The sequence below is a fragment of the Carettochelys insculpta genome, chromosome 3 (assembly GCF_033958435.1).
Source record: "Carettochelys insculpta isolate YL-2023 chromosome 3, ASM3395843v1, whole genome shotgun sequence".
Classification (NCBI taxonomy): domain Eukaryota; kingdom Metazoa; phylum Chordata; order Testudines; family Carettochelyidae; genus Carettochelys; species Carettochelys insculpta.
The window spans coordinates 114,404,761-114,428,293 of record NC_134139.1 but is presented as its reverse complement, the minus strand read 5'-3'; the positions used below and the strand labels follow the sequence as shown (position 1 = coordinate 114,428,293).

Below are 23,533 nucleotides of genomic sequence, written 5' to 3'. Positions count from 1 at the left end.
ATTTAGAGTTTATTATTGCTGTGTCTCTCAGCTGTTACTGCTGCACATCACTAAAAGGAACATTATTCCTTTTTTTGAGAAGGCAATGTTTTTCCTCTTCAGTTCTGTTTGTTAAGCTTCAATGACTTGTAATCAGGTTGCAGTCAAGTTAGCAACATCAGAAGTTGGATCCCAGCAACTGATTTTTCTATATAAAAAGGGGTGGGACTGTGAGAAGAAGCTACATTCAGGACATTAAATCCATTATAAAGTTTCAATATACAAACAGTCCGACATACAACAAGTGAGAATGAGAGTGGAAGTTGTAACCCTGGAGTTTCGGTAGTGGAGCTTTCACAGATGAGAAATATTTATCCCTCTCTCCCCTAGTTTAAAGGATTTTTTGTTGTGTTTTTTGTTTTGCTTTTGTGGCAGTTTCCTCCAGACTGTTGTGAAAAAGTTCAATTTTAAATTTAATAAAGTATATAACATTGTTCACTAATCCTCTAAAGGTGTCAGGGGAGGAAAAAAGACCTATTGCTTGTCAATGTGAGAATAAATAACTTCTGAAAAATTGTATCTGCTTTAGCACTGACAACAAGTATAAGTCACCTGAACATCAAACATGGTCTCACAAGTGGCTATAACACCGAATAGAACTTACTTGGTGTTTTTGCAGCTTTTGAAATCTTCTCTGAAAAGGAAAATATATGACATGTAGACATTAAATGCAAGACAATAAAATAATTTAATTATAAATATCAATCTTGGCCATGAAAGCTTATGATCCAAAATATCTGTTAGTCTATAAGGTGCCACAGGACTTCTTGTTAATATCTATATGTTCATGTAAACTCATAATGAATTCATCTACTGTAACTACTGCATTTTTCAAGTGGTGATTACTATGTGCCGTTGAAGATCTTCTGCTGATAATGTGATTGGACTAATCCTTTTTTATTCAGAAAAAAAAATTGAGAAATGACTGTTATCTACCATTGCAGGAGCAAAGAATAAATCTATCTGAAAAACACTTCCTTCAATAGACAGGGTAGTCTAATTTGTTAATGTAAAGGAGTTCTCTTTCAGGCTCCATGATAATTTAAATTTTCCCTGAGGTATGACTTTGAAAGGGCAGCAGGCATAAATTATTTTAATGTGAGGACCTTTAAGACCTGTCAAAATTGTAGAGCATAGATAAAAGACTTGTTGTTCTATATCTGAAATGAAGGCTGCTTGCAAAGCTACCTTTCCATCTCTAAATATGCTTATTTTACCTGGAAAATTAGTTTGAATATATAATGTATTATATTATGTAGCTATTATTGAAGTTCATGGTCTTACTGTTGTGCACTCGCTTGTCTGCATCTACCTCACTGTATTGTTACATTATTTGTAAACAGAATAAAATAATTAGAATAACCTATATCACATAGAGTTGTTCAGCTTTTCTGTATCTGAACTTCCCTGCTTGTGCCTATTCCTATTATAGAGAGAGCAGAAGTTACAGGGCCAACTATTGCTGACCTTTTGGAAAGTCATACTTAATGTGTAGGCAAGTCCATAACTTGTGAAAGGCAATTTTAAAAACAATTGTTAAGCAGATTTACTAGGGAATATACCTTATGTTTTAGTATGAATATCAGTGTTGCTTTTGTTTGGCAGGATTCTGCTTTAATCATTATATATACGAATGTTCTAAAATTCAAGATACATACATATTTTAAAATTGTTTATTGTTCTTTACCTAAGTGCCTTACAATGTCTTAAAAAAGATTAAAATCTAAATCTAAGAATGTGAAATTATTTTATTCAAGCTTTGGAAACATGAGTTTTTTTATTTAATTTTTTAGATTATCCCATAATACTTAAATACTTTTCACTTTGAATATTCCAGTCTGATGTATTGTATTTATTAAACTGTGTATAATGTATCAGCCTCAACTGGAAATACATAGGAATCCGAATTGAAATGCAAACTCATTATAGCATCTTAAATTTGGTGTCAGACTTTAAATCCTTAGAATTTAGCCAGCACTGAAATACAGAATTGGCAAATGTTTAACTATAATTTGCTCTGATGTTATTTATGAAACTTTGTATTTATTATCTGCAAATATGCCAACAAACATTTTTCGTCACAAAAACAGTGGAAAGAGACAATGTTAAATAGTTGAGTAGCTGTTTGCAAGACCATTTACAGAAATATATTTGCACAGTCATCCTGAGAACTCTTTGGCTGTGTCTACACTTGCATTCCTCTTTCAAAAGAGGTATGCAAAAGAGGGAAATCAAAAATGTAAACTAGTGCAGATTTACATATCTGATGCCTTATTTGCATATTCTTTTTTCAAAAGAAGAAAAGCAGTGTAGATGCAGTTCTTTCTAAAGTAAACCCCATCTTCAAAAGAACTCTTCTTCCAGTTTTGAATGAGGAATGCAAATGTAGACATAGCCTTTAAGGGCTAGGGATATCCAATCAGGAATTAACAATGCCATGTGACTAAACTGACCTATCACATAAATCACATAAAGTGATTACCAGAAGGAAAATCCTGATAAATAATAGTGTTATTTTTGCTGCATGCCTTACTCCAAATCTAGGGGCAGTTTAATACATTAAAACTTTTTTTATCTTTATTCAGCATATTTTGCTATATAAGAAAATATTTTTTCTGCTGAATCTTGTGGTTTGGTTTTACAAGTTATTAGAATTAGGAACAATTATTGATGTTATCAGATATATCTATGTTAAAAGAATAAGCAACTTGCAAGGCAAAGTCAGTAAGTGCCAGAATTAAGGTTGTTTGTCCAAGCTTAATTTGTCCCCCCATGTGCCTACATTTTGATTCAGTATTTAATTACATACTCACACACTTTTTTTCCTACAGGACCCTAGCCTCATTAAAATCAGAGAAAGGATGCTGCTCAACTAATCAATATTTTCTTCCTCTCTTACTTGTTTACTAGGTGATTGAGCCACCTATTTACTGAATGCTATTCAGATGCTATTCTGAAGACAGAAATATTAATGCATCATACATTTTCACAATGCTCATTGCTATAGCATTTAAAATGTTCACAAATATTAATGAATTTATTTGCACGCACCCAGTGCTTTTTTGCTAGAAAAAAATCGTGCCAGAACTCAAATCTGATGATTCTTCATAGGGGTTATAGTGATCATTTTTAATGCCACAGTCCCACACTGCTGTGGGACCAGAAGGGGCTCCTGTCCTGGTCCCCATACTGCTAGAGGAGTGACAGGGGTACCTGCCCTGGTCCCTGTGCTGCTGTGGAACCGGTGGGGGCTCCTGCCCTTGTCCCCATGCTGCTGCAGGACTGGTGGTGAACATTTTTCTGGTGTTCTAATGGAAAAAAGGTGCCAGAACTCTGTTCCAATGTGTTCCACCAGAAAAAAAAGCCCTGCCTGTACCTCTGTGATATGGCAGGGATCTGAGGCACTGAGTGATTAAAGTCAAATTTCCTTTAATATTTCCATGCCTGTTCTGAGTTTTCAGAGTACTTAGCATTATGTGGCATTTCTCATGTTCAAAGCACAGCTACCATTGACTACAAGTACACCTGTGAGCAGTCAGAACTTTTGCAGATCAGACAACCCTACGCCTCACTCAACCAGAGAATCAGGAATACATAATTACTGAGTATCTGGGAAAAAACACTGATTTATGTCACTTGCCCTGCATCACATAGGAGCTGTGTGGCAGAGGCAGTGACAAAAGCCAGTTCTCTAGGTCAGCATTCTACTGCCTTAATCATGAGATTGCCCTTTCTCTTCCTGTAGGCACTTTCCTTATTCACCACACGCCTTCTAACTTCTGCAACAGGTGAGGGTCCTACAGGAAACAGTCTCCTTCATTATATAACCCTTATTCATGCCCAGAGCATAACTTGGGAGACAGGAGCCCTGTCCAAAATTAGTATGTGATCATATAATTAAAAATTGTATAATAAGGCATGTGAATGAGTGAGCTGGATTAGCATTGCATAGCCAACTTTTTTTCTAGCATTTCTTAACTTTTCAATGCTTCACTTTTCAGCCTTAATAGTATCCTTGTAACAGACTTTGGGGGGAGGTGTGATTACCTAAGTTTTTTAAAAAAGTGAACTGAAGAAAAATACCGCCATGTGGCACCATCTTGACACCCACAAAATTCATCAGCAGGGTTGGAGTCCTTATACCCGGCAAAGAGACCTCTGCCCGTGGAGCTAATGCAGTAAGTACCAGTAACAAGAAATCATCCTCTGTTTGGTCCAGCACTAGATGGGATGAGCTTCACACCCTCCCAGAGCCTTACACAGATATTTGTTAACAGCAGGAGAATGGGGAGACTCAGGGAGCTTGGCCCCACTCCAAGCTGTGGGACAGAGTGTGCTCTAATGGTCAAGAACCATTCTGGCTCATTTTTTTCCAACTATTCTGATCTCAGTCCTAACTCTTTCCCATCTCTTCCCCTTCCTACTGCCATTTTCCTTCACCTGTCCTGTCCCAATCTCTGCTCTTCAGGCTTGTCACTCCAGTACCTGTCTCCTTGCATAGGATATTCTAATTACACTCCTCTGGATTCTCTATCGCAGTTCCCCACCAGTGCCAGACTCTCAGCTTGGCCATTTTCAGATTTTCCCACCTCGCTCCTCATCCCGTTTATCTCAGCTCAGCCCTGCTCAGCCATTTCATCATTTTTATTGGCTCTCAAGCCCAGTCTCCTTCCCTGGGCTCCTCATTGGGCTTTTCTACACTAGCCTCCTACTTCGAAGGGAGGATGGTAAGTAGGGTGTTGAGAGTTTATTAATGAAGTGCTGTGGTACATATGCAGCACTTCATTAAGCAAATTTCCCCCCCACCCCCCCAGTAACTTCGAAGTGTTTAACTTTGAAGTACCAACTTGTGTCCAGCTGCGGCTCACCCGCTGGTACTTCAAAGTGCCTGGGCAACTTCAAAGTCCCTTTACTCCTCAAAATTTTGAAGTGATACACCAACTGGCTCCCAGGCCCTTTTGCCCAAAATTTTGAGAAGTAAAGGGACTTGAAAGTTGCCCAGGCACCTCGAAGTACCGGCGGGTGAGGTGTGACTAGACATGAGCCGGCACTTCGAAGTTAAACACTTCAAAGTTGCTGTGGGGTGTGTGTGAATTCGCTTAATGAAGTGCTGCATATGCACCACAGCACTTCATTAATAAGCTCCCAACACCCTACTTACAATCCTCCCGTCGAAGTAGGGAGCTAATGTAGACAAGCCCATTCAGTCTTAAACTGTGTCTCTACACTGTGCCATAGTGCAAATTATACGGTGTGAATTGCAACATGTCCTGAACGGTTATGTTTTAACTGCCCTACATGGGTACTGCTGGCGCCAGCCAAAAGGGTCCCCCATTCTTGTTAATACAAAGAGAAGTCCTGTGGCACCCTATAAACTAACATATTGTGGAGCATAAGCTTTCGTGGGCAAAGACCCGCTTCATCAGGTCTAATCAGAGCTGCCTTTGGAATCTCCACTATGTGGTATCTGGCAAAGTGAGTCTTTGCCCACGAAAGCTTATGCTTCAAAATATTTGCTAGTCTATAAGGTGCCGCTGGACTTCTGATTGCTTTTGCAGATACAAACTAACACAGCTACCCCTCTGGTTCCTGTTAATGTAGTCCTCTTTCAAACAAGACAATAGCATTGTCCATGTGGGACAGTCACAATGCAGTTCATTTGTTTGCTCACAATTCTTATCCTTGTAGTGTGAACTGCAGAGTCCTGTAGATGAGCCATTATTGTTTCTCACCATCCTTCCATCCCAGTTCTTCATTCCCTTTCTCCACCAACTGGCTCCCAGGCCCTCTTGCGCAGCTCCCACTCCCAGTTTCCTTGTCCAGAGAGTCCCAGTCTCTCCCACCCCAACTCCTAGTCTCAATTTGTGAACCCACCACAACCCACAGCACAGTCCAGAGCCATAATTGCAAGGGATTCTGCTCAGCTCCATCCTAAAGAATGTGGAGCATGAAGAGAATTTTCTGGGAAATTAGTCTCTAACACCCAATATCTTTTTGTTCTGCATGTGTGAACTGCATTCTTCCTGCAAAGGCTTATAACTGGACCAAATTTGGGTGGATTTTCACATAGATAGCAAAAGAAATCCCTGACATGAGACTCAGACTCCCTGCCAAATTTCAAGTTCCCCCTTGAACACATGGGCAAAACAGTGTAATTCCCCAGCCACATTCTCAGAAATGGCTGAACCACTTTGGCTGAAGTTTTTCATAAAAATTTAGGCTGAAGTAGACATGGAGCATGGAAAACTTCAACCCAAACAGTTTAAGTTTGGGAAAGTTATAAGCAACTGAAAACAGGATCTTATAATGGGAAGTGTCAGACAGCTTTCATAACTGGCAACACTCTGACCATTACCTAGATTTACCTATTGAGCTCCAAAAGTCAGTAGAAAATAATGAGGCCTGTTTTGCAACGCAGATCCTGTCTCTGAATTTTTGCATCTTATTTGAATACAGAATCATCAGGAGTTTGCTGAACCCAGAACTCACCATTCCCTATTAAAAAGAGCCCATGTATTTTTATATAAAAGTGGATCAGCCCTGATGCAGTAAAACATTTATGCAATTGTTTAATTTTAAGCCTTGCAAGCAGTCACCTGGAAGTGTGCCAACATACCATGTGCTTGCTATCAGTTTATTCTGTGTTTCCTTGTTCATTTTGTATTCACTTGTCTTGTACATTTTGTTGGAATTAAAAATATTTGAGCTGCATTATAGACACCATGAGGTTTGAATAGGCTGGGCCAAATGCTGTGTGCAATGATAATAGGACCACCTCTTTGAAGTTCACAAAGTACAGTTCAAAGTGGATTTAACTCCACTTCAGACAACAAGTATTCTTTAGCAAGAGTAAAGTTTTATAGCCTCAGCTGACACGAATCAGTGTAATTCCACTAAACTCACATACAGCTGAGTTAGAGCAGTCCAGGGTCTGGCCATAAGTAGAACCAATTCATGATTTCTATTATCTCAGCACATGTGAACCGCCTGCCATAATCCTGGATCCCACTGTGCTAGGTGCTGTAAACACTATTAATAAAAGGTTGGTCCCTGTCCCAGAGAGCTTAGGCCAGGTCTACACTAGACCTTAAAATCGATTGTAGATAAGCAATTCCAGCTACAGTGATTGCGTACGTGAAATCAGTGTATCTATGATCAACTTATCTGGCTGCCCTCACTGAGGGAAGTCGATGGGAGAAACTCTCTCTTCAACCCCATTTACTCCTTGCGAGATTTGGAGTACCAGGGTCGACTGCTGACCCCAATAGTTCAATTTCACACATTCCCCACTGGGTGTACAAAACTTGACCCTGGAAAATCTACCCTGACTGGGTCGATATCCTGGGTAGCGTTAGACAACAAGACATTATAGGCAGACTTTGTACTCAAATATCCAACCATAGTTTATGTGGTATATTTGAGAGGCATACAACCCCATCCTAAGAGAAAAGGTGAACTGGGCAGATTTTTGCTCATTCATTTGTCCTACTGAACAGATTTCCCAGAAGGAACAGCTGTTTGCTCTAAATCATGTACATTCAACTTTGTGACAGATCATTTGGTCTAAAAGGTAAGAGACTGAAAATAAGTTGGAGTTAAAGTCAAAGATACAGGACAAATATCACAATGTACATATTCATAAAGATGGGGCTGATTCTGCCTGCTCTCCCCTTGTGAAATTTTTGTTGACTTTAATGAGAGTTGTGCAAATAAAAATCTTGCACGTTTGGGCGCTCTTTAAAAATATAAGACTGAAGAAATATTGATTACCTGTTGTCAGGTTGTGCTGTCTTAGAATTTCCTTTACTGTGGTGACTGCTAAAGAAACACATTAGATAACTAATGAAGTTTTATCATTTAATTAAAAACACACAATTTATAAGTTTTTCAGCTGGTTCACACTTCACAGTTTATAGAAACAACATAGATACAAGTGTACTTTGCAAACAAACCCTTTAAAAGGAAAACTGTGACTCTAGATGTCAGTTTAATAAACTTCTTTAAAATATTACTAATAGCTATCTTAAAATGGACCATTTGAATCCTAAAAAAATATGCCCAATCATTTTGGCTGTTCCTACACATGCCACTTTCCACAAAAGTGGCATGCTAATAAACGGCCTGAAATATGCTAATAAGGCATGGATGTACATTCTCCATGCCTCATTAGCTTAAGGTCACATGATTTGGACTCCAGAAGACGCTCTTCTGGACTCCAAAATGGCATGTAGAAGCGTGGCCCCGGGAGGGTCTTTCAGAAGGAAGTCCTTCTTCTGGAGACCCCTTCTTCGGGAAAATTTTCAGGAAGAAGGGGCCTCCAGAAGGAGCTCTTCCTTCCAGAAGACCCCACGGGGTCCGCGCTTCTACATGCTGTTTTGGAGTCCAAATCATGTGACCTTATGCTAATGGCTGTGTCTACACTAGCCCCAAACTTCAAAATGGCCCTGTAAATGGCCATTTCGAAGTTTACTAATGAAGCGCTGAAATACATATTCAGCACCTCGTTAGCATGCGGGTGGCTGCGGCAATTCAAAATTGACGCGGCTTGCTGCCACGCGGCTCGTCCTGATGGGGCTCCTTTCAAAAGGACTCCGCCTACTTCAAAGTCCCCTTATTCCTGTGAGCAGATGGGAATAAGGGGACTTTGAAGTAGGCGGCATCCTTTCGAAAAGGGGCCGTGTTGGGACGAGCCGCGCAGTGGTGAGCTGTGTCAATTTCGAAGTGCCGCAGCTGCCCGTATGCTAATGAGGCGCTGAATATGTATTTCAGCGCTTCATTAGTAAACTTTGAAATGGCCATTTACATGGCCATTTCAAAGTTTGGGGCTAGTGTGGACATGGCCAATGAGGCACGGGGAATTTACATCTGCACCTCATTAGCATATTTTAGGCCGTTTATTAGCATGCCACTTTCGGAGAAAGTGGCATGTGCAGAAACAGCCTTTGTGTGGACAGATCTCTTTTTGACTCTTGTGAATCAGTGCATGAAGATCTGGCTTGAGCAGGGTCTGGCAGGTCTGCACTTCTGTGAAAAAATTATCTCTGTTCAACCAGCATAAAGAGCCACAAATTGGTTATGCCTAAAATATATGGTTTTATGCCTTCCAGTATCTTAGTCAGCTTGTCCAGTGTAACTAAATATTTTGGTGGGCATTACATAAACCATCATAGCAACTGCAAATGACTATAGGGAAAATAAGCTGGTTTTGGATTGAAACTGTGGAGCCCAAACAGCTTAGCCGTCATGTGTATGACAAGGAAATATTTTACACAAATGACGATTATCTCCATTTGTGTATGCAGTCTTTCTCAAAATACAGAGGTCAGCAATTCCAAATACCCCACACACCAGGGAGATGGAACCTGTACTACCTCCAAAAATGCTGTCCCAGCACACAACTTTGTGGCAGACTGGAAAGAAGTCACTGCATTCCTATTCCTGCAGACAGGCTAATATCTAGCTGTAGAGGGCCACATTGCAGCCTATCTCCATGTTAGAGGTGTTGATTTCATCCCTCCCCCTCATACACACAGGGCCTATACACTGAGTTACTTTGGCTTTGTGTGCAACTCCAACGCTCTCCATTCCAAACCCCATAAAGCCTAATTGTTCTCAGTTTAACTACTGCTTGCAGAGCTGCTCTTCCCTTTATTACCTTTGGCTTTTTTCCCCTCTTTGGGATGTTTCTTCTCTGTTTTTTCTACAAAGGGTTAAAAAAAAGCAGTTTAGAGAGGGTCAACTTAACTTTGTAACAATCAGATTATCAAGGTCACTCTTCACTTGGAACTGGGACAAACCTTTCAGAGACTGTTTCAAACACCAAGGTTATAATTTTCATAACAAGGACAATGAGATTCCTACCGTGGTGATTTAATATCACACATGCACACATGTACGCAGGCACTCTCTCTCTTGCTCTTCTCAGAACGTTAGCTCTTACCTTCTCTCTCCTTTGCAACCTTTTCTGTTTTTTTCTTGGCTAGAAAAAATTGCAAGGAAACATTTGTAAAAAACAAATCATGTCAAACCAACCTGATAGCTTTTTTTGACACGATAACGAGACTCGTAGATAAGGGAGAAGCAGTGGATGTGGTATACCTAGACTTTAGTAAAGCATTTGATACTGTCTCGCATAATATTCTTATCGACAAACTAGGCAAGTCCAACTTAAATCGTGCTGCAAAAAGGTGGGTGCATAACTGGCTGGCTAATCGCACCCAGAGAGTAGTTGTTAATGGTGCTCAATCCAGCTGGAAAAGCATAACAAGTGGGGTTCCGCAGGGGTCTGTTTTGGGACCAGTTCTGTTCAATATCTTCATTAATGATTTGGATATTGGCATAGAAAGTACGCTTATTAAGTTTGTAGATGATACCAAGCTGGGAGGGGTTGCAACTACCTTGGAGGATAGGGTCATAATTCAGAATGATCTAGATAAATTAGAGAAATGGTCTGAAGTAAACAGGATGAAGTTTAATAAAGATAAATGTAAGGTGCTGCACTTAGGAAGGAATAATCTGTTTCACGCATACAGAATGGGAAAAGACTGTCTAGGAAGGAGTACAGCAGAAAGGGACCTAGGAGTTCTAGTAGATCACAAGTTAAATATGAGTCAACAGCGTGATGCTGTTGCAAAAAAAGCAAACATGATTCTGGGATGCATTAGCAGGTGTGTTGTGAACAAGACACGAGAAATCATTCTACCACTCTACTCTGCGCTGGTTAGACCTCAGCTGGAATATTGTGTCCAGTTCTGGGCACCCCAATTCAAGAAAGATGTGGAGAAATTAGAGAAGGTCCAGAGAAGAGCAACTAGAATGATAAAAGGTCTGGAGAACATGACTTATGAAGAAAGGCTGAAAGAATTGGGTTTGTTTAGCTTGGAAAAAAGAAGATTGAGGGGGGACATGATAGTGGTTTTCAGATATCTTAAAGGGTGTTATAAGGAGGAGGGAGAAAACTTGTTCTTCTTGGCCTCTGAGGAGAGAACAAGAGGCAATGGACTTAAACTGCAGCAAGGGAAGTTTAGGTTGGACATTAGGAAAAAGTTCCTAACTGTCAGGGTGGTCAAGTACTGGAATAAGTTGCCAAGGGAGGTTGTGGAATCTCCCTTGCTGGAGATATTTAAGAACAGATTAGATAGATGTCTATCAGGGATGGTGTAGATAGTGGTCGGTCCTGCCGTCGGGGCAGGGGACTGGACTCGATGGCCTCCCGAGGCCCCTTCCGGTCCTAGTGTTCTATGATTAACTAAGACACCTTTCTCACTTGGGGATTCTATTCTGGATACCTACAGCAAATTGATCCCTCATGTAGTTATTAAATATTCCTTAATTTACAGTTGGAATAAATCTTGCCCATTTCACCAGACTATAGAGGTACAACAGTATATTATTTTTATTAAGCCTTTCACCAAACAAACATACATGTCTTAGGTTGATATATGTGCACACCCCTTTTCAGTATTCCTTTTCCAAACCCTGCTCCTCAGAGTACAGCTAGTCAGCTAAGACTATTCCCAGCTAGACATACTGAAATTAACTAAGGGGGATAATGGCAGGCATCTGCAGCATTCTAATACCCTCTGTTGAGTGCAGCAGAGATCTGGCAGTATGCCTGAGGACTGTTCATTTTCTCTCCCTATTACCCAACCAACCGTCTCTTGGTGTATGTGCTATCTGATTAACATAAGCTGGCTTAATGCTATTCACCTCTGTCTAGCTCACCTAAACACACTTAAAAATAAATAGGTATAGTGAATACAAAAGAATCAGTTCATTGGGCCAGATTCTCAACAGCTGTAAATCAGCATAGCACTAATTATTTCAGTGGAACTATGCTAGGTTACACCAGGCAATGATTTGGTTAATCATGTTTAGTGACATTGCATTTCCCTGGTTTACTTTGCTAGACACTAAAAACATAGTCTTATTGAAGACACTGGATTTATGGTTTATTACAACAATCTGCAACACACTTCCCTCCATTATTTCTCTATGCCTAAAGAAGTGCTAATGGGCCACTTTGCATTAAAAGGTCCCTTAGAATACATGGTATGTAGTTATGCTGAACTATCTGTTCAATCTCCAGTTTAGCAGCAATCACGTAGCACTTTAAAGACTAACAAAATAATTTATTAGGTGATGAACTTTCATGGGACAGACCCACTGCCTCAGATCTGGAGCCATGCATTTCCAGTACAGCACTGATGTTCTTCTATTACAGAGATAAAAAAAAAATGGAAATAAAAACTGATGACAAATCAGATACATAGAACTGAAGGGGAGAGATGAGAGGTGGGAAATACTAAGTGTCCTGCCTGAGATCATTATGAGTATCAAAGGCCGGGAGACTGTCTTTGTAACGCGTGAGGTAATTGATCTCTCTGTTAAGGCCAAGAGTCAATGCATCAAATTTGAGCATGAACTCCAGTTCTCATGTCTCCCTTTGTAATCTGCTGCTAAAGTCTCTTTGTTGTGTGATGCATATTCCCAAGTCTTTAACAGAATGGACCACTCCATTGAAATGCTCCCTGACAGCTTTATGTGTATTCAGATTCCTAATGTCTGCTCTGTGCCCATTCATTCTTCGGTGAAGTGTTTTTCCAGTTTGTCTGATATACACAGCAGAGGGGCATTGTTGGCACATGATGGCATGTATAACATTGGCAGAGGTGCAGGAGATTAAAATTGAAATAAAAACTGACAAATCAGATACATAGAACTGAATTTGTCGGGTTTTATTTATTTATATTTTTTAAAATTTTTTGGATCTCTGTATTATAAACCATCAGTTCTGTACTGGAAATGTTTTATTGCCAGATCTGAAGAAGTGGGTCTGCCCCATGAAATTTCATCACCTAATAAATTATTTTGTTAGTCTTCAAAGTACTACATGTCTGCTGTTTTGTTTTTTTTCAATACAAACTAACACAGCTACCTCTGTGTTACTGTTTAGCTGTAACACTCTTAGGCTATGTCTCCACTGGAAAGCAAACAACAAAACTTTTGTCAATCAGAGATGTTAGAATAAAAAAAAGTTTTGCCATGAAAGACAAAAGTTTTGCGAACAATAAGTGCCACTAAGTGCTGTGTTTTGGTGGCAGGAAGGCCCTCCTATGGGGATGGTGTGGGAAGGAAGTTATGCGAGGCAACTGGCACCAAGCTCAATATTTCAAAGGGCCCCAGAGCTCCAGATGGTGCTGCTCCTGAAGGGCCCCTTTGCAATGACACAGAGAACTGTGCCATCACTCCGCATGTGGTGAGCTGGTGCAGAGCTAACTGTCCTAAGCCCCGCCCCTTCCATCTTAAGTCCCTGGCCCTTCCAGGGGGCGGGGAGCCAGGCCCCCCTCCTGCTTTGTTCCTGGGTTTGAGGAAGCTGTCAGTGTCACTGTCAGCAGAAGTGCACTCACTGAAGTTGGTCCCATAAAACATAATTTGTCAACAAAAAAGCTGACAGTGCCTACACTGCCCAGCTGTAGAGACACAACCATGTTGACAAAGGCTGCATAGTGTAGTCAAAGCCTTAGTATCTTCCCCATACCTGAGGAGAACTGTCTAGCTTGAAAGTTTGCCTCTTTGACCAATAGAAGTTGGTCTAATAAAATATATTGCCTTCACCCACCTTGTCTCTAAGGCCATTTCTACACATGCCCCTTCCTCCAGAAGGAAGTGGCATGGTAATGAGCAGTCCAAAAGATGCTAATGAGGCATAGATGTAAATTTCCTGTGCCTCATTAGCATATGGCCATGTGATTTAGAGTCCAGAAAAAACTGTTCTGGACTTCAAAATAGTCGTGTAGATGCGCAGCCCACAGTGATCTCCTGGAAGCAGGATTTCCTTCCAGGGGATCCCTGTGGGCCACACAGCTACATGGCTATTTTGGAGTCCAGAAGAGCTTCTTCCGGACTCCAAATCATGTGACCATATGCTAATGAGGTGCAGGAAATTTACATCCGTAGATCATTAGCATCTTTTGGGCTGCTCATTACCATGCCGCTTCCTTCTGGAGGAAGGGGCATGTGTAGAAATGGCCTAATATCCCAGGACTGACACAGCTACAGAAACATTGCATAAAACTGGTCTTTTCTGTTAGATATTTGAGAAGCGTAATATTTACCTGCTACTGTAATTTCAGATGCTGGTTCTTCAGGAAACAACAAGAAAGAAATTTTAAAAAGACATTCATAGTATTGTATTTTTAGATATTGACAGTTTTGATAGCTCTTAACTTTCAACCTCAGCTGTCCCCACAGGATACTAATTTTGAAATAAATGAGCCTATGCAATGGATACGTACACAGAATTTAACAGCAAAAGCCATGCATCCTGTCCTTTGACGTACTGTAATCTAACATGCGGCTATCATGCCAATGTAAGATTTTCATACATGTGAGTATTTAAACAGGATAAACACTCAATGTTCTAGCTGCCTAACATCTTGTTTTCTGTAACACTGATATAAGTTTTTCCCCTGCTGTCCTGCCAGACATACATCCTAACTAATAGCTCTGACAATGACCTGCTGTCTGACCAAAGACAAGTGATTTCATCTCTCTCTACCTTTCAATCCCCCCAGACCTCATCAATAGACTGTACATTATTTGGAGCACAGAGTGTCTCTTGCTATGTGTTTCTAGAGAACTTTGAACAATCATCTGTGGTGTGGAGGCACTGCTGCAAAAAATGTGCAATGGATACAGTAGGACAGCTTTGTAACTGGTGTAATTTTGATATAGTGCTAGTGAAGGAGCTGCCCCAAATTACGTAGGGCCAGATTAATCTGTTGTGGGCCTTGGACCCTGAACTGTGGCCCTACCCCATGCTCCACCCATACTCTGATCTTGGTCCTGCCCCTGCAAAGTTGCTTCCTTCTGAGGCTCCATCCATGCTTCACTCCTGCCTCCAGCCAGCCTCTTCTCCCCCAGGCTCCTCCCACTGCTGGCAAGGTAGGAGGAACAAAAAGCAGTGAGCAGGGAGAAAGGCAGAGAGGACTGAGTGGAGAGGTGAGGAAGGGGCTGCAGTTCAGGTGCTATTGTGATCCTGGCATTGACTTTAAACTGTTTGAGGCCTGGTGCCTGGAAAATGAAACTGTCTCTTTCCCCCTCTGTTTCATTTATATTCATTTTATCCAATAAAGTTTAAGATAAGGAAAGAGAGAAACCCGGCTGGCTAGACAGGAACTTAATCCTTTTTAACTGAAATACTTCAGAATTGGATGGGTTCAGTTTGTAGGGATATATATATAATCTTTTCTTCAGGTTCCCACATTCTTTGGGTGAACTATTAGCTTTAGCTTCTGCTGAGACTGGCATATTTCATCTGATGGTGTATCTATATCATAAATACAGCTGACCAAACACTTTTTGATGGAAAGTTGCATCTTCAACTAAAAAATATCTTTTTACAAAAGATAGCCATTTTCTTAGGAAAACATGGACTTTGTTTTAAAACTGAACACCCGAACAATACTTATAATAAATTTGAAAATGCTGTAAGTTGCCTTATGGGTGCTGTGCTTTGGCTACCTCATGTCCCTATTATCCTCTGTTGTCTATTTTCTGCAGCCAGACTGCATCTCTCATTTGGCTTATGAACAGAAGATTGTCTCACTCCCTGCAAGGCCCAGACTTGGTTCAGAAAACATAAAGATAATGTAGGCCTTGTCTACTCGAGCGTCCTACTTCAGCTACACAAATAGGGAAGCTAAAGTCAACATACCTACTGTGGCATCTTGCAAGCCATAAGGTCAACAGGAGGCTGTTCTCCTATCAGCACTGGCTTCTAGTTTTGTTGGAGTACCGGCATCAATAGGAGCCAGCTTGTATATTGATTTAATGCATCTGTGGCAGATGTGATAAATCTATGGCCAGTAGATTGTCATTGTCATGTCAATCCACTGCATAGTGTAAACAAATTCATAGTCTCCTTTGTCTTCCCCTCCCTTATCTGCACTAAGACAGAAGAAGCTCTGGATTAAAGCCAGTTGTAAAATGTTGACAGAAATTTCACTGAACGTGGAAATTTTATTACTGAATTCAGCAGGGATAATGAAGGGACAATGATGTCATCTTTTGAAAATTCCACACTAAGTTTTTCTCCGACTGTATGTTAGTATGTCATGTAATTAAACATTTACTTCTTATTTAAGAAAAATACCACCAGTTTTGTCTTCTGTTCAAGATAATCAGTCATAATTTGACAGTCTTTAAAATAATCAGTATGCAGGAACTGTGTTTTAGATTTGATTAAAAGTACTGACTTGATAAATGACCAGTTGTCAACAGAGATGCTGTTCCATCCTTAACTGAAGATAATGAAAATATCATGGTTTTCTAATTATTTTAATGACAAATTGCTAATTAGTTTTGTCATTACATTAAAATTTACATAGAGTACTTCGGAATCCGTTTTTTATTTCTTTCACATACTGAGACAAATTCTCCACTGATTTATGTCTTTTTCATTGATTCTAAGGGGATAGCCTAGTATACAAATTGGAAAGAAATTTGACTCAGAATACCCATCACACTAGCCTATAGCTGTGCTACATACAAGCTCAGAAAACCACTGATTACTCAGCATCCATATCTTTAAAGTGCTGATTTGCACACATTTATCTCTTTGTTTCTAGGACATACATATGAATTATTTTGAAAAGCCACCATTAATAACAGCATTGGGCAGCCCTTCATTGATAAAAAGAACAGTTAAAGCCAAGATACACTCATATAAATGAAGATGCTCAAAAAAGCTGATGGAGAAAGCCTTTTAACTACAGCTACACAGGGTACTGGATACCCTGATTACTGGGTATACATTGCGGATAAATGTCTATAGGTAGCTAGGTGGACGTCTGTTGTTTACCTAATTATTCCAAACAACAAAATGCAGGGTCAAGGATTTTTGCACATATATTCCCACAAAACTAACATTGACACATCTTGTCTATAGTTTGTCATTAACATGTATCAGAACAGCAGATGCATTGGTAATATCTGCCATGATGTATCAGTCTTCCCTCTTGCCTAGCTGCCATGGCACATAATGGAAGTTCCATGGCCTCATTGCACCATGGGAAATGCATTCTGTCTGGGAAGACAACTCACAAAAGAGAGGGACGTTACCAGTTACCCAAACTGCCAGTCCCATGAGGCACTGGAGTAGCTCAGAAGGAGGTGTTCTAATGTCAAACTGAGCAAAAATGAAAAAAATTTGATTCAATTCCACATACCAACATTAAAGTCTTGCAACATTTCTCCATTAAAATGTCTGTTTTCTGCCAAAATGCTAAAACGTGTAGGCTTTGGGTAGGTCTTTTTTAAATGAAAAGTTGCCATTTTCCCGCAGAAAGCCGATCTTTTTCCTGAAGCATCAGTTTTGTTGATTATTTTGTTTTTACAAAACAATTTTAAAGCTATTTTTTTCTCTAGTCCTAGTGATGAGGAGCTGCTGCCACCTGCTGACTTCAGTGGGAGTTGAAGACGATCAATACCTCTCAGGATTTGCCTTTTATATTTTTTAATATTATTATTCATTTGTAAATGTATTTGTAACATAGAAGCATCAAGGAGCCAAGGCCCCACTGTGCTGGGCACTGTACAAACACAAAACAAAGACAGATCCTGGCCCAAAGATCTTTCAGATGTTAACGACTTAATTCCCACTTGCCAGAAGCATAAACACGGATCATTTATTTAAAGTATTATTATAGTTTTTTTAATACTATGTGTAGTATGGAACAGCTAATTTCACACTGTAATTGACACCAATCCAACCCTCCTTTACGCAACCAAAACTCCCATGGTTGCCAAGAAGGGACATTTCTAGAATGCGAGGAAGGCTCATTATGGCCCCATCTACAGTACAGTGATCCTTCAAAAGAAGTTCTTTCAGAAGATCTCTTCAGAAGAAACTTCTTTCAAAAGAGTACGTCCAGACACAAAAAAGTAGATCGAAAGAGTGATCTGCTCTTTCGAAAGAGAGCATCCACACAGCCCCCTGCTCTTTTTAAAAAATAGGATGGGGATCAAAAAATCTGGCATCATGAGGACTGCTCTTTTGAGAGATGGGCCTCCGGAGCATCTACTCATGCTTTTTTTCTGAAAGAATCTTTTGGAAAAAGGCATTCTTCCTTATCTGGGAGAGGAAGAGGGCCACCGAAAGAAGTGACGTTTTTTTCTAAAGAACGCATTTTGTGTGCAGAGGCTCCGCGAAGTCTTTTAAAAGAGCCCCAGGTAGTCCAAAAGATCTCACTAGTGTAGACACGGCATATGTGTGTCTTGTCTAATTTCTCTTGAAACTCACTTAAACACCATAATATTTCATTCTTTCCTTCATTTTAATTGGGTATTTTATTCGGTTACATATAAAAATTAAAAGCCACTGAAAAGGCAAGCAAGCATATATGTTTAATTCACTATGGCTGTGTCTACACTTGCATTCCTCTTTCAAAAGAGCATGCAAATGAGGGAAATCAAAAATGCAAATGAGGTGCAGATTTACATATCTGGTGTCCCATTTGCATATTCTTCTTTCAAAAGAGCTTCTTTCAAAAGAAGAAAAGCAGGGTAGATGTGGCTCTTTTGAAAGTAAACCCCATCTTCGAAAGACCCCTCCTTCCCTTCCAGCTGTAACAAAAGAAATTATATAACACAGTCTTATAATTCCATTATGCTAAACACTATTTAATTATTCTAATTAATCTATAATTTATCAAAATGGGATATGTTCCCACACTCACCTAATTCACACCAACCTAATATGCTACTAGATTAATTTACTTTACTCATATAAAAAGTAATGACAAACTAGCTTATCTGATTGTTGCAGCTTTACAATATTAGATCACCAGTAGCTTTGATTCATTTGCTTTTGAGGCAGAATGAACAAAATCCACAATACAGGCACTTTTAGAAAAATAAAACAACATGCTTTAGCATGACAAAATTGCAAAAATTGAAACCCAATCCAAGTCATCATGCATGAAAAGGCACGTTTATATTCAGTAGAAAATATCTATGGCACATACTTGTAGTTATTTTTGGTTTGGCTGAGAAATAAAAGAGGAAGACTAATATTCAGAATGGAGATGTATCAAGAAGGCTGGCATATTAGTTGTCAGTTCAAAGCTTGCTTTACTTATTAATTTTCTTATATAATCAAACATTGTTTTTAGTGAACTTACTACTGTAACTCACATCATAATAACAATTATAAACATTTTGAGATAGCTAGCTATTATACATGACACAGAAAGACTTCATACCAATAATAATATTTAAGAGTGGTTTAACAAAATGTAAAGGGATATTCCAAAGAATTTGAACCATGCAGAAACAAAATGAAATCCAAATGAATAACAGAATGATACAAAAATAGTTTGTAGATGAAAGTATTCAAAAGATACACTTTCAGATTACAGATCAAACTTTGCTGACTTAACTTTCTCAACAAGACTGGAGTCAAGGAATCAGGAAAACGTCTTTATATAGCTGAGGAAACTGACATAAGAATTCTAGAGACATGTAATGACGGTAATGCCACACCTCAAGGACATTGCATTCGCCAAGTTTAACGATATGACAAATTTGTACATTGTGCATCTGTCACAGGCAGTTCCATTATGATTTTTGTCTACACAGCCATTTTAAAATGTAGGGATAACTGCACATAACATAAAGCTTACCTGATTTTGTTTGTGGAACTTCTTTTCCATGTTTGACAGTTTCATGTTCTACACAAAAGCAGCAGTATTAAACAGCTTAAGTCAGTGATATATTTGTTAAAGTAGTGAGAGCCACATGTATGTTGTCTTCAGGAGTAAACATTTTTCTTATATTGTACATGCTGTTATTGTGGGAAAAAGCCAAGTGACTAGCTTCTAACAGTCTATTCATTATGAAGTCTTCAGCAAAGTAGCTATGAGTAATATTGCATTGCAGTGTCAAGTCTCTCCATGATGCACTATATAAGTGCTATCAAAACAAAAAAGCAGTCATGTAGCACTTTAAAGACTAACAAAATAATTTATTAGGTGATAAGCTTTTGTGGGACAGACCCACTTCTTCAGATCATTGCCTTACCAGAACAGACTCAATATATAAAGCAGAGGTCCTTTGGAGTCTGTTCTCGTATGGCTGTGAGCTGAAGAAGTGGGTCTGTTCCACGAAAGCTCATCACCTAATGAATTATTTTGTTAATCTTTAAAGTGTTACATGACTGCTAGTTTGTTTTGATAGAATACAGACTAACATGGCTATCTGTCAACATATAAGTGCTATTATAATGTTGCCAGGAGTTATGCACATACCTCGAGGGATAAAAAGCTCTGCAAGACTGAGATTTAAAGCCTATGCTGCAAAACCAACAGGGAGGTATGTTTTATAGTGTAAGTTCTGTGCTTAGGTAGTCTACCTTCAGATCAGCAGCACAGACCACAAACAGGTGGATCACTGATGTCTTTGGGGGACTGATACATACTACTGGGGATCAATGGGAACTTGCAAACTTATCATCTCTTTACCAAGCGTTTGTTTGCAAGTCTGATACTTAAGTTGAACTCCCAAAGCATATGAATAGACCATCTATCACTATGGAGGAAAAAGGGGGAAAGCTGCTTCATCAGCAGTGCATTTTTCACTTTTTTTGTTCACAATAATTTTTAACAGTTTAAAAGTTGTATGGCATTTTGAAGGCAAGAGAAGGGAAGACTGAAGAGAAATATTGATTTAAGAACAGAGAGCTAGGATTGTATGATTTGCAGGTTATAAATGCACCTGCGTAAAAGAAAACTATAGCAACCCTAAGCTCTTACATTATGACTACAGCTACACTAGAAGTATCTGTTGACTGTCATTTCTGTTAGAAAAGATTTTCTGATAAAATTTCTGTCAACAGAGTGTGGCCATACACTAAAGAGGATTGAAAGAGCAATCGGCTCTGTATACAGAGAGCAGCCAGATTGCTCGGCCCGCTCTCAACAGAACAGTGGACCAAAAGCTCTGCAAACAGGGTTGCCCAGAGAAGTGGAAGCCCTGTCTATCCACAGAAGTGCCCCCAGAGCAACCACACAGCTTTTTGGTTGACAGAATCTGTTGAGAAAGGCACTCTTCCTATGTGGGAGAGGCAGAAGTTTGCTGGCAAAAGTGTCAACTTTTGTTGATACACTGTTGACAAAACACATTTTGTGTGTGGACGCTCCACCACTTTTGTATATATATTTTCAGTTTTGTTTACTGGACCAGCCATGTTCATTCAGCCCCAGGTAATCGCTAACCATGGTATTTCAAGAGTTTGCTAATCCTTTAGTCATTTCTGCTTCAAAATTTGTGATATTGGAGAGAACAAGATGAATACTATCTGAAAGCAATTGCATATGGAAAACTGAATGGGCTGTCAGTTAGGAATAACAAACAAATGTGTTAAATCAAAGTAATAGCAGAGAGATTAGGGTTGCTGGGGGAGAGAGAATGTAGCTTTAAGCAAAAACTAAAATAAATACCAATCAAATGTTTTTATTTGTTAAAACTAAAATACACACACATCCAATTATATTACAGATTTATCCTTCTCAAGGTCTATACCACGTACTTGCTGGCTGTGACTTGACTAAAAAGGATAAAAGAAGGTAAAAATAGCATATTAAGGAAGAAAGACTTTAGAAATTTATTGTGAAAATGTTGCCTTTTAACTTTGTTCCCTCCCTTTTGTATATTCCTTCTTTACTCATTCTTAGCTGAATTCTCTCATTCCTTTCACATGTAAGTATGCATAAGTAAGCATACTTAAGGGCCAGATTTACAAAGGAATATGGACCCTAAGGATGCAGATAGGTGCCTAATCTACTTAAGTGCTTTTGTAACTACCATTAGATTTTCACTGATAATCATTGTTAAATAAACTTATTGAATCATAGAATTGGAAGGGACCTTGAGAGGTCATTGAGTCCAGTTCCCTGCCCTCTTGGCAGGACCAGCTACCATCTAGATCATCTCCGATATGTATCTATCTAACCTTCTGTTAAAAATCTCCAGTGATGGAGATTCCACAACCTTCATAGGTAATTTATTCCACTGCTTAACCACTCTGACAGTTAGGAAGCTTTTCCTAATGTCCAGCCTAAACCTTCCTTGCTGCAGTTCAAGCCCATTGCTCCTTGGCCTATCCTCCGAGCCTAAGGAGAATAATTTTTCTCTCTCCTCCTTGCAACCCTCTTTGAGGTTCTTGAAAACTGCTATCATGTCCCTGCTAATTCTTCTCTTTTCTAAACTAAACAAATCCAGTTCTTTTAGTCTTTCCTTATAGCTCATGGTTTCTAGACCTTTAATCATTCTTGTTATTCTTCTCTGGACCTTCTCCAATTTCCCCACATCTTTGTTGAAATGTGGTGCCCAGAACTGGACACAGTACTTCAGCTGAGGCCTAACATGCAGAGTAGAGTGGAAGAATGACCTATCGTGTCTTGGTTGCTACATGCCAGTTGATGCATCCCAGAATCTTGTTGGCTTTTTTAGCAACAGCATCACACTGTTGACTCACATTTAGCCTGTGGTCCATTATGATACTATGGAGGTTAGACTTGGTTTTGACCAATGTCAAAAAGCAGGAATGCTTAGATGAAGCTTATCCACACTCTCTGGAACTTTTGAGTCTGAAACTGGACTGGAAATCTCACAAAAAGCGATCCTGTTATGAGATTTCTCACACTCCTGTTTCCATCCATTCCCAGATATAGTGCAAGAAACATTTTTACAGTACTTTGGGTCACAACTCAAAAATGAAACTTACCTGAATATTTAAAAAAAAAAAGCATGAAGTTAATTGCAGAAATGCTATTGCTTTCCTTCTGTAAGCTAGTTTTTGCCATTTCTGGTAGCTAACTCATTTAATAATACTTGTCGATATGATTTGAAGGTTCCAACATTCCATATAAAATATTGTGGTATTGTGTTTCAAAATTTTCTCAAAGCTATTATCATGCATAAATTAAACTTTTTTGGACTTTACTTTGTGATAGTGTATTTGCATAGTGAATATAAAACAATATTTTTACTAGCTATGTAGGTCTGATATTATGTTTCATCATATTATGGTATAGTTCCTTTATCATGCAAATTCCTAGTATAATGTAAAGATGAACTATATAGTCAACGATTTCTATTTAAGGAAAACAACTGTCTTCAGCTATACACAGTATCATTGGGCATCTAATTTGCAAGGACAGTTGTGCACTAAACAAGAAACATATTCAAAATAATGCACAGCAATTGTGTGATAAAAATATGCACAAAACATTTTATGTTGGAGCCTCAATCATTGAACAGTACTCCAAAGCTGTAGTCCAAGCTATAACTATAGCTGATCAACTCTGATCAACTTCCTATGGGGACTGTCTGGATATATGTGCTGCCAGTTTACATATTTCAAAAATGTTTCTGAATAATAATTGTAATTTAAATGTAATACATAAATGTGAATTCTGGATTGTATTGACAA

At 39.2% G+C, this 23,533-nt stretch overlaps 1 protein-coding gene across 15 annotated transcripts in view; it reads right to left on the bottom strand.

Moving 5' to 3' along the window:
* Positions 1–23,533, bottom strand: part of TRDN (triadin) — a 351,197-nt gene that overhangs the window by 29,439 nt on the left and 298,225 nt on the right. For 13 of the 15 annotated variants that reach the window (XM_074990631.1, XM_074990634.1, XM_074990630.1 and 10 more), the window contains 8 exons: positions 21,629–21,646; positions 19,725–19,772; positions 19,068–19,088; positions 14,157–14,183; positions 9,980–10,018; positions 9,695–9,739; positions 7,810–7,857; positions 644–673 (listed from right to left, as the gene is read on the bottom strand). In XM_074990631.1, coding sequence (XP_074846732.1) covers positions 644–673; positions 7,810–7,857; positions 9,695–9,739; positions 9,980–10,018; positions 14,157–14,183; positions 19,068–19,088; positions 19,725–19,772; positions 21,629–21,646 — 276 coding nt within the window. The remainder of the gene's footprint in view (positions 1–643; positions 674–7,809; positions 7,858–9,694; positions 9,740–9,979; positions 10,019–14,156; positions 14,184–19,067; positions 19,089–19,724; positions 19,773–21,628; positions 21,647–23,533) is intronic. The other 2 variants (XM_074990632.1, XM_074990639.1) reach the window with 2 other exon arrangements.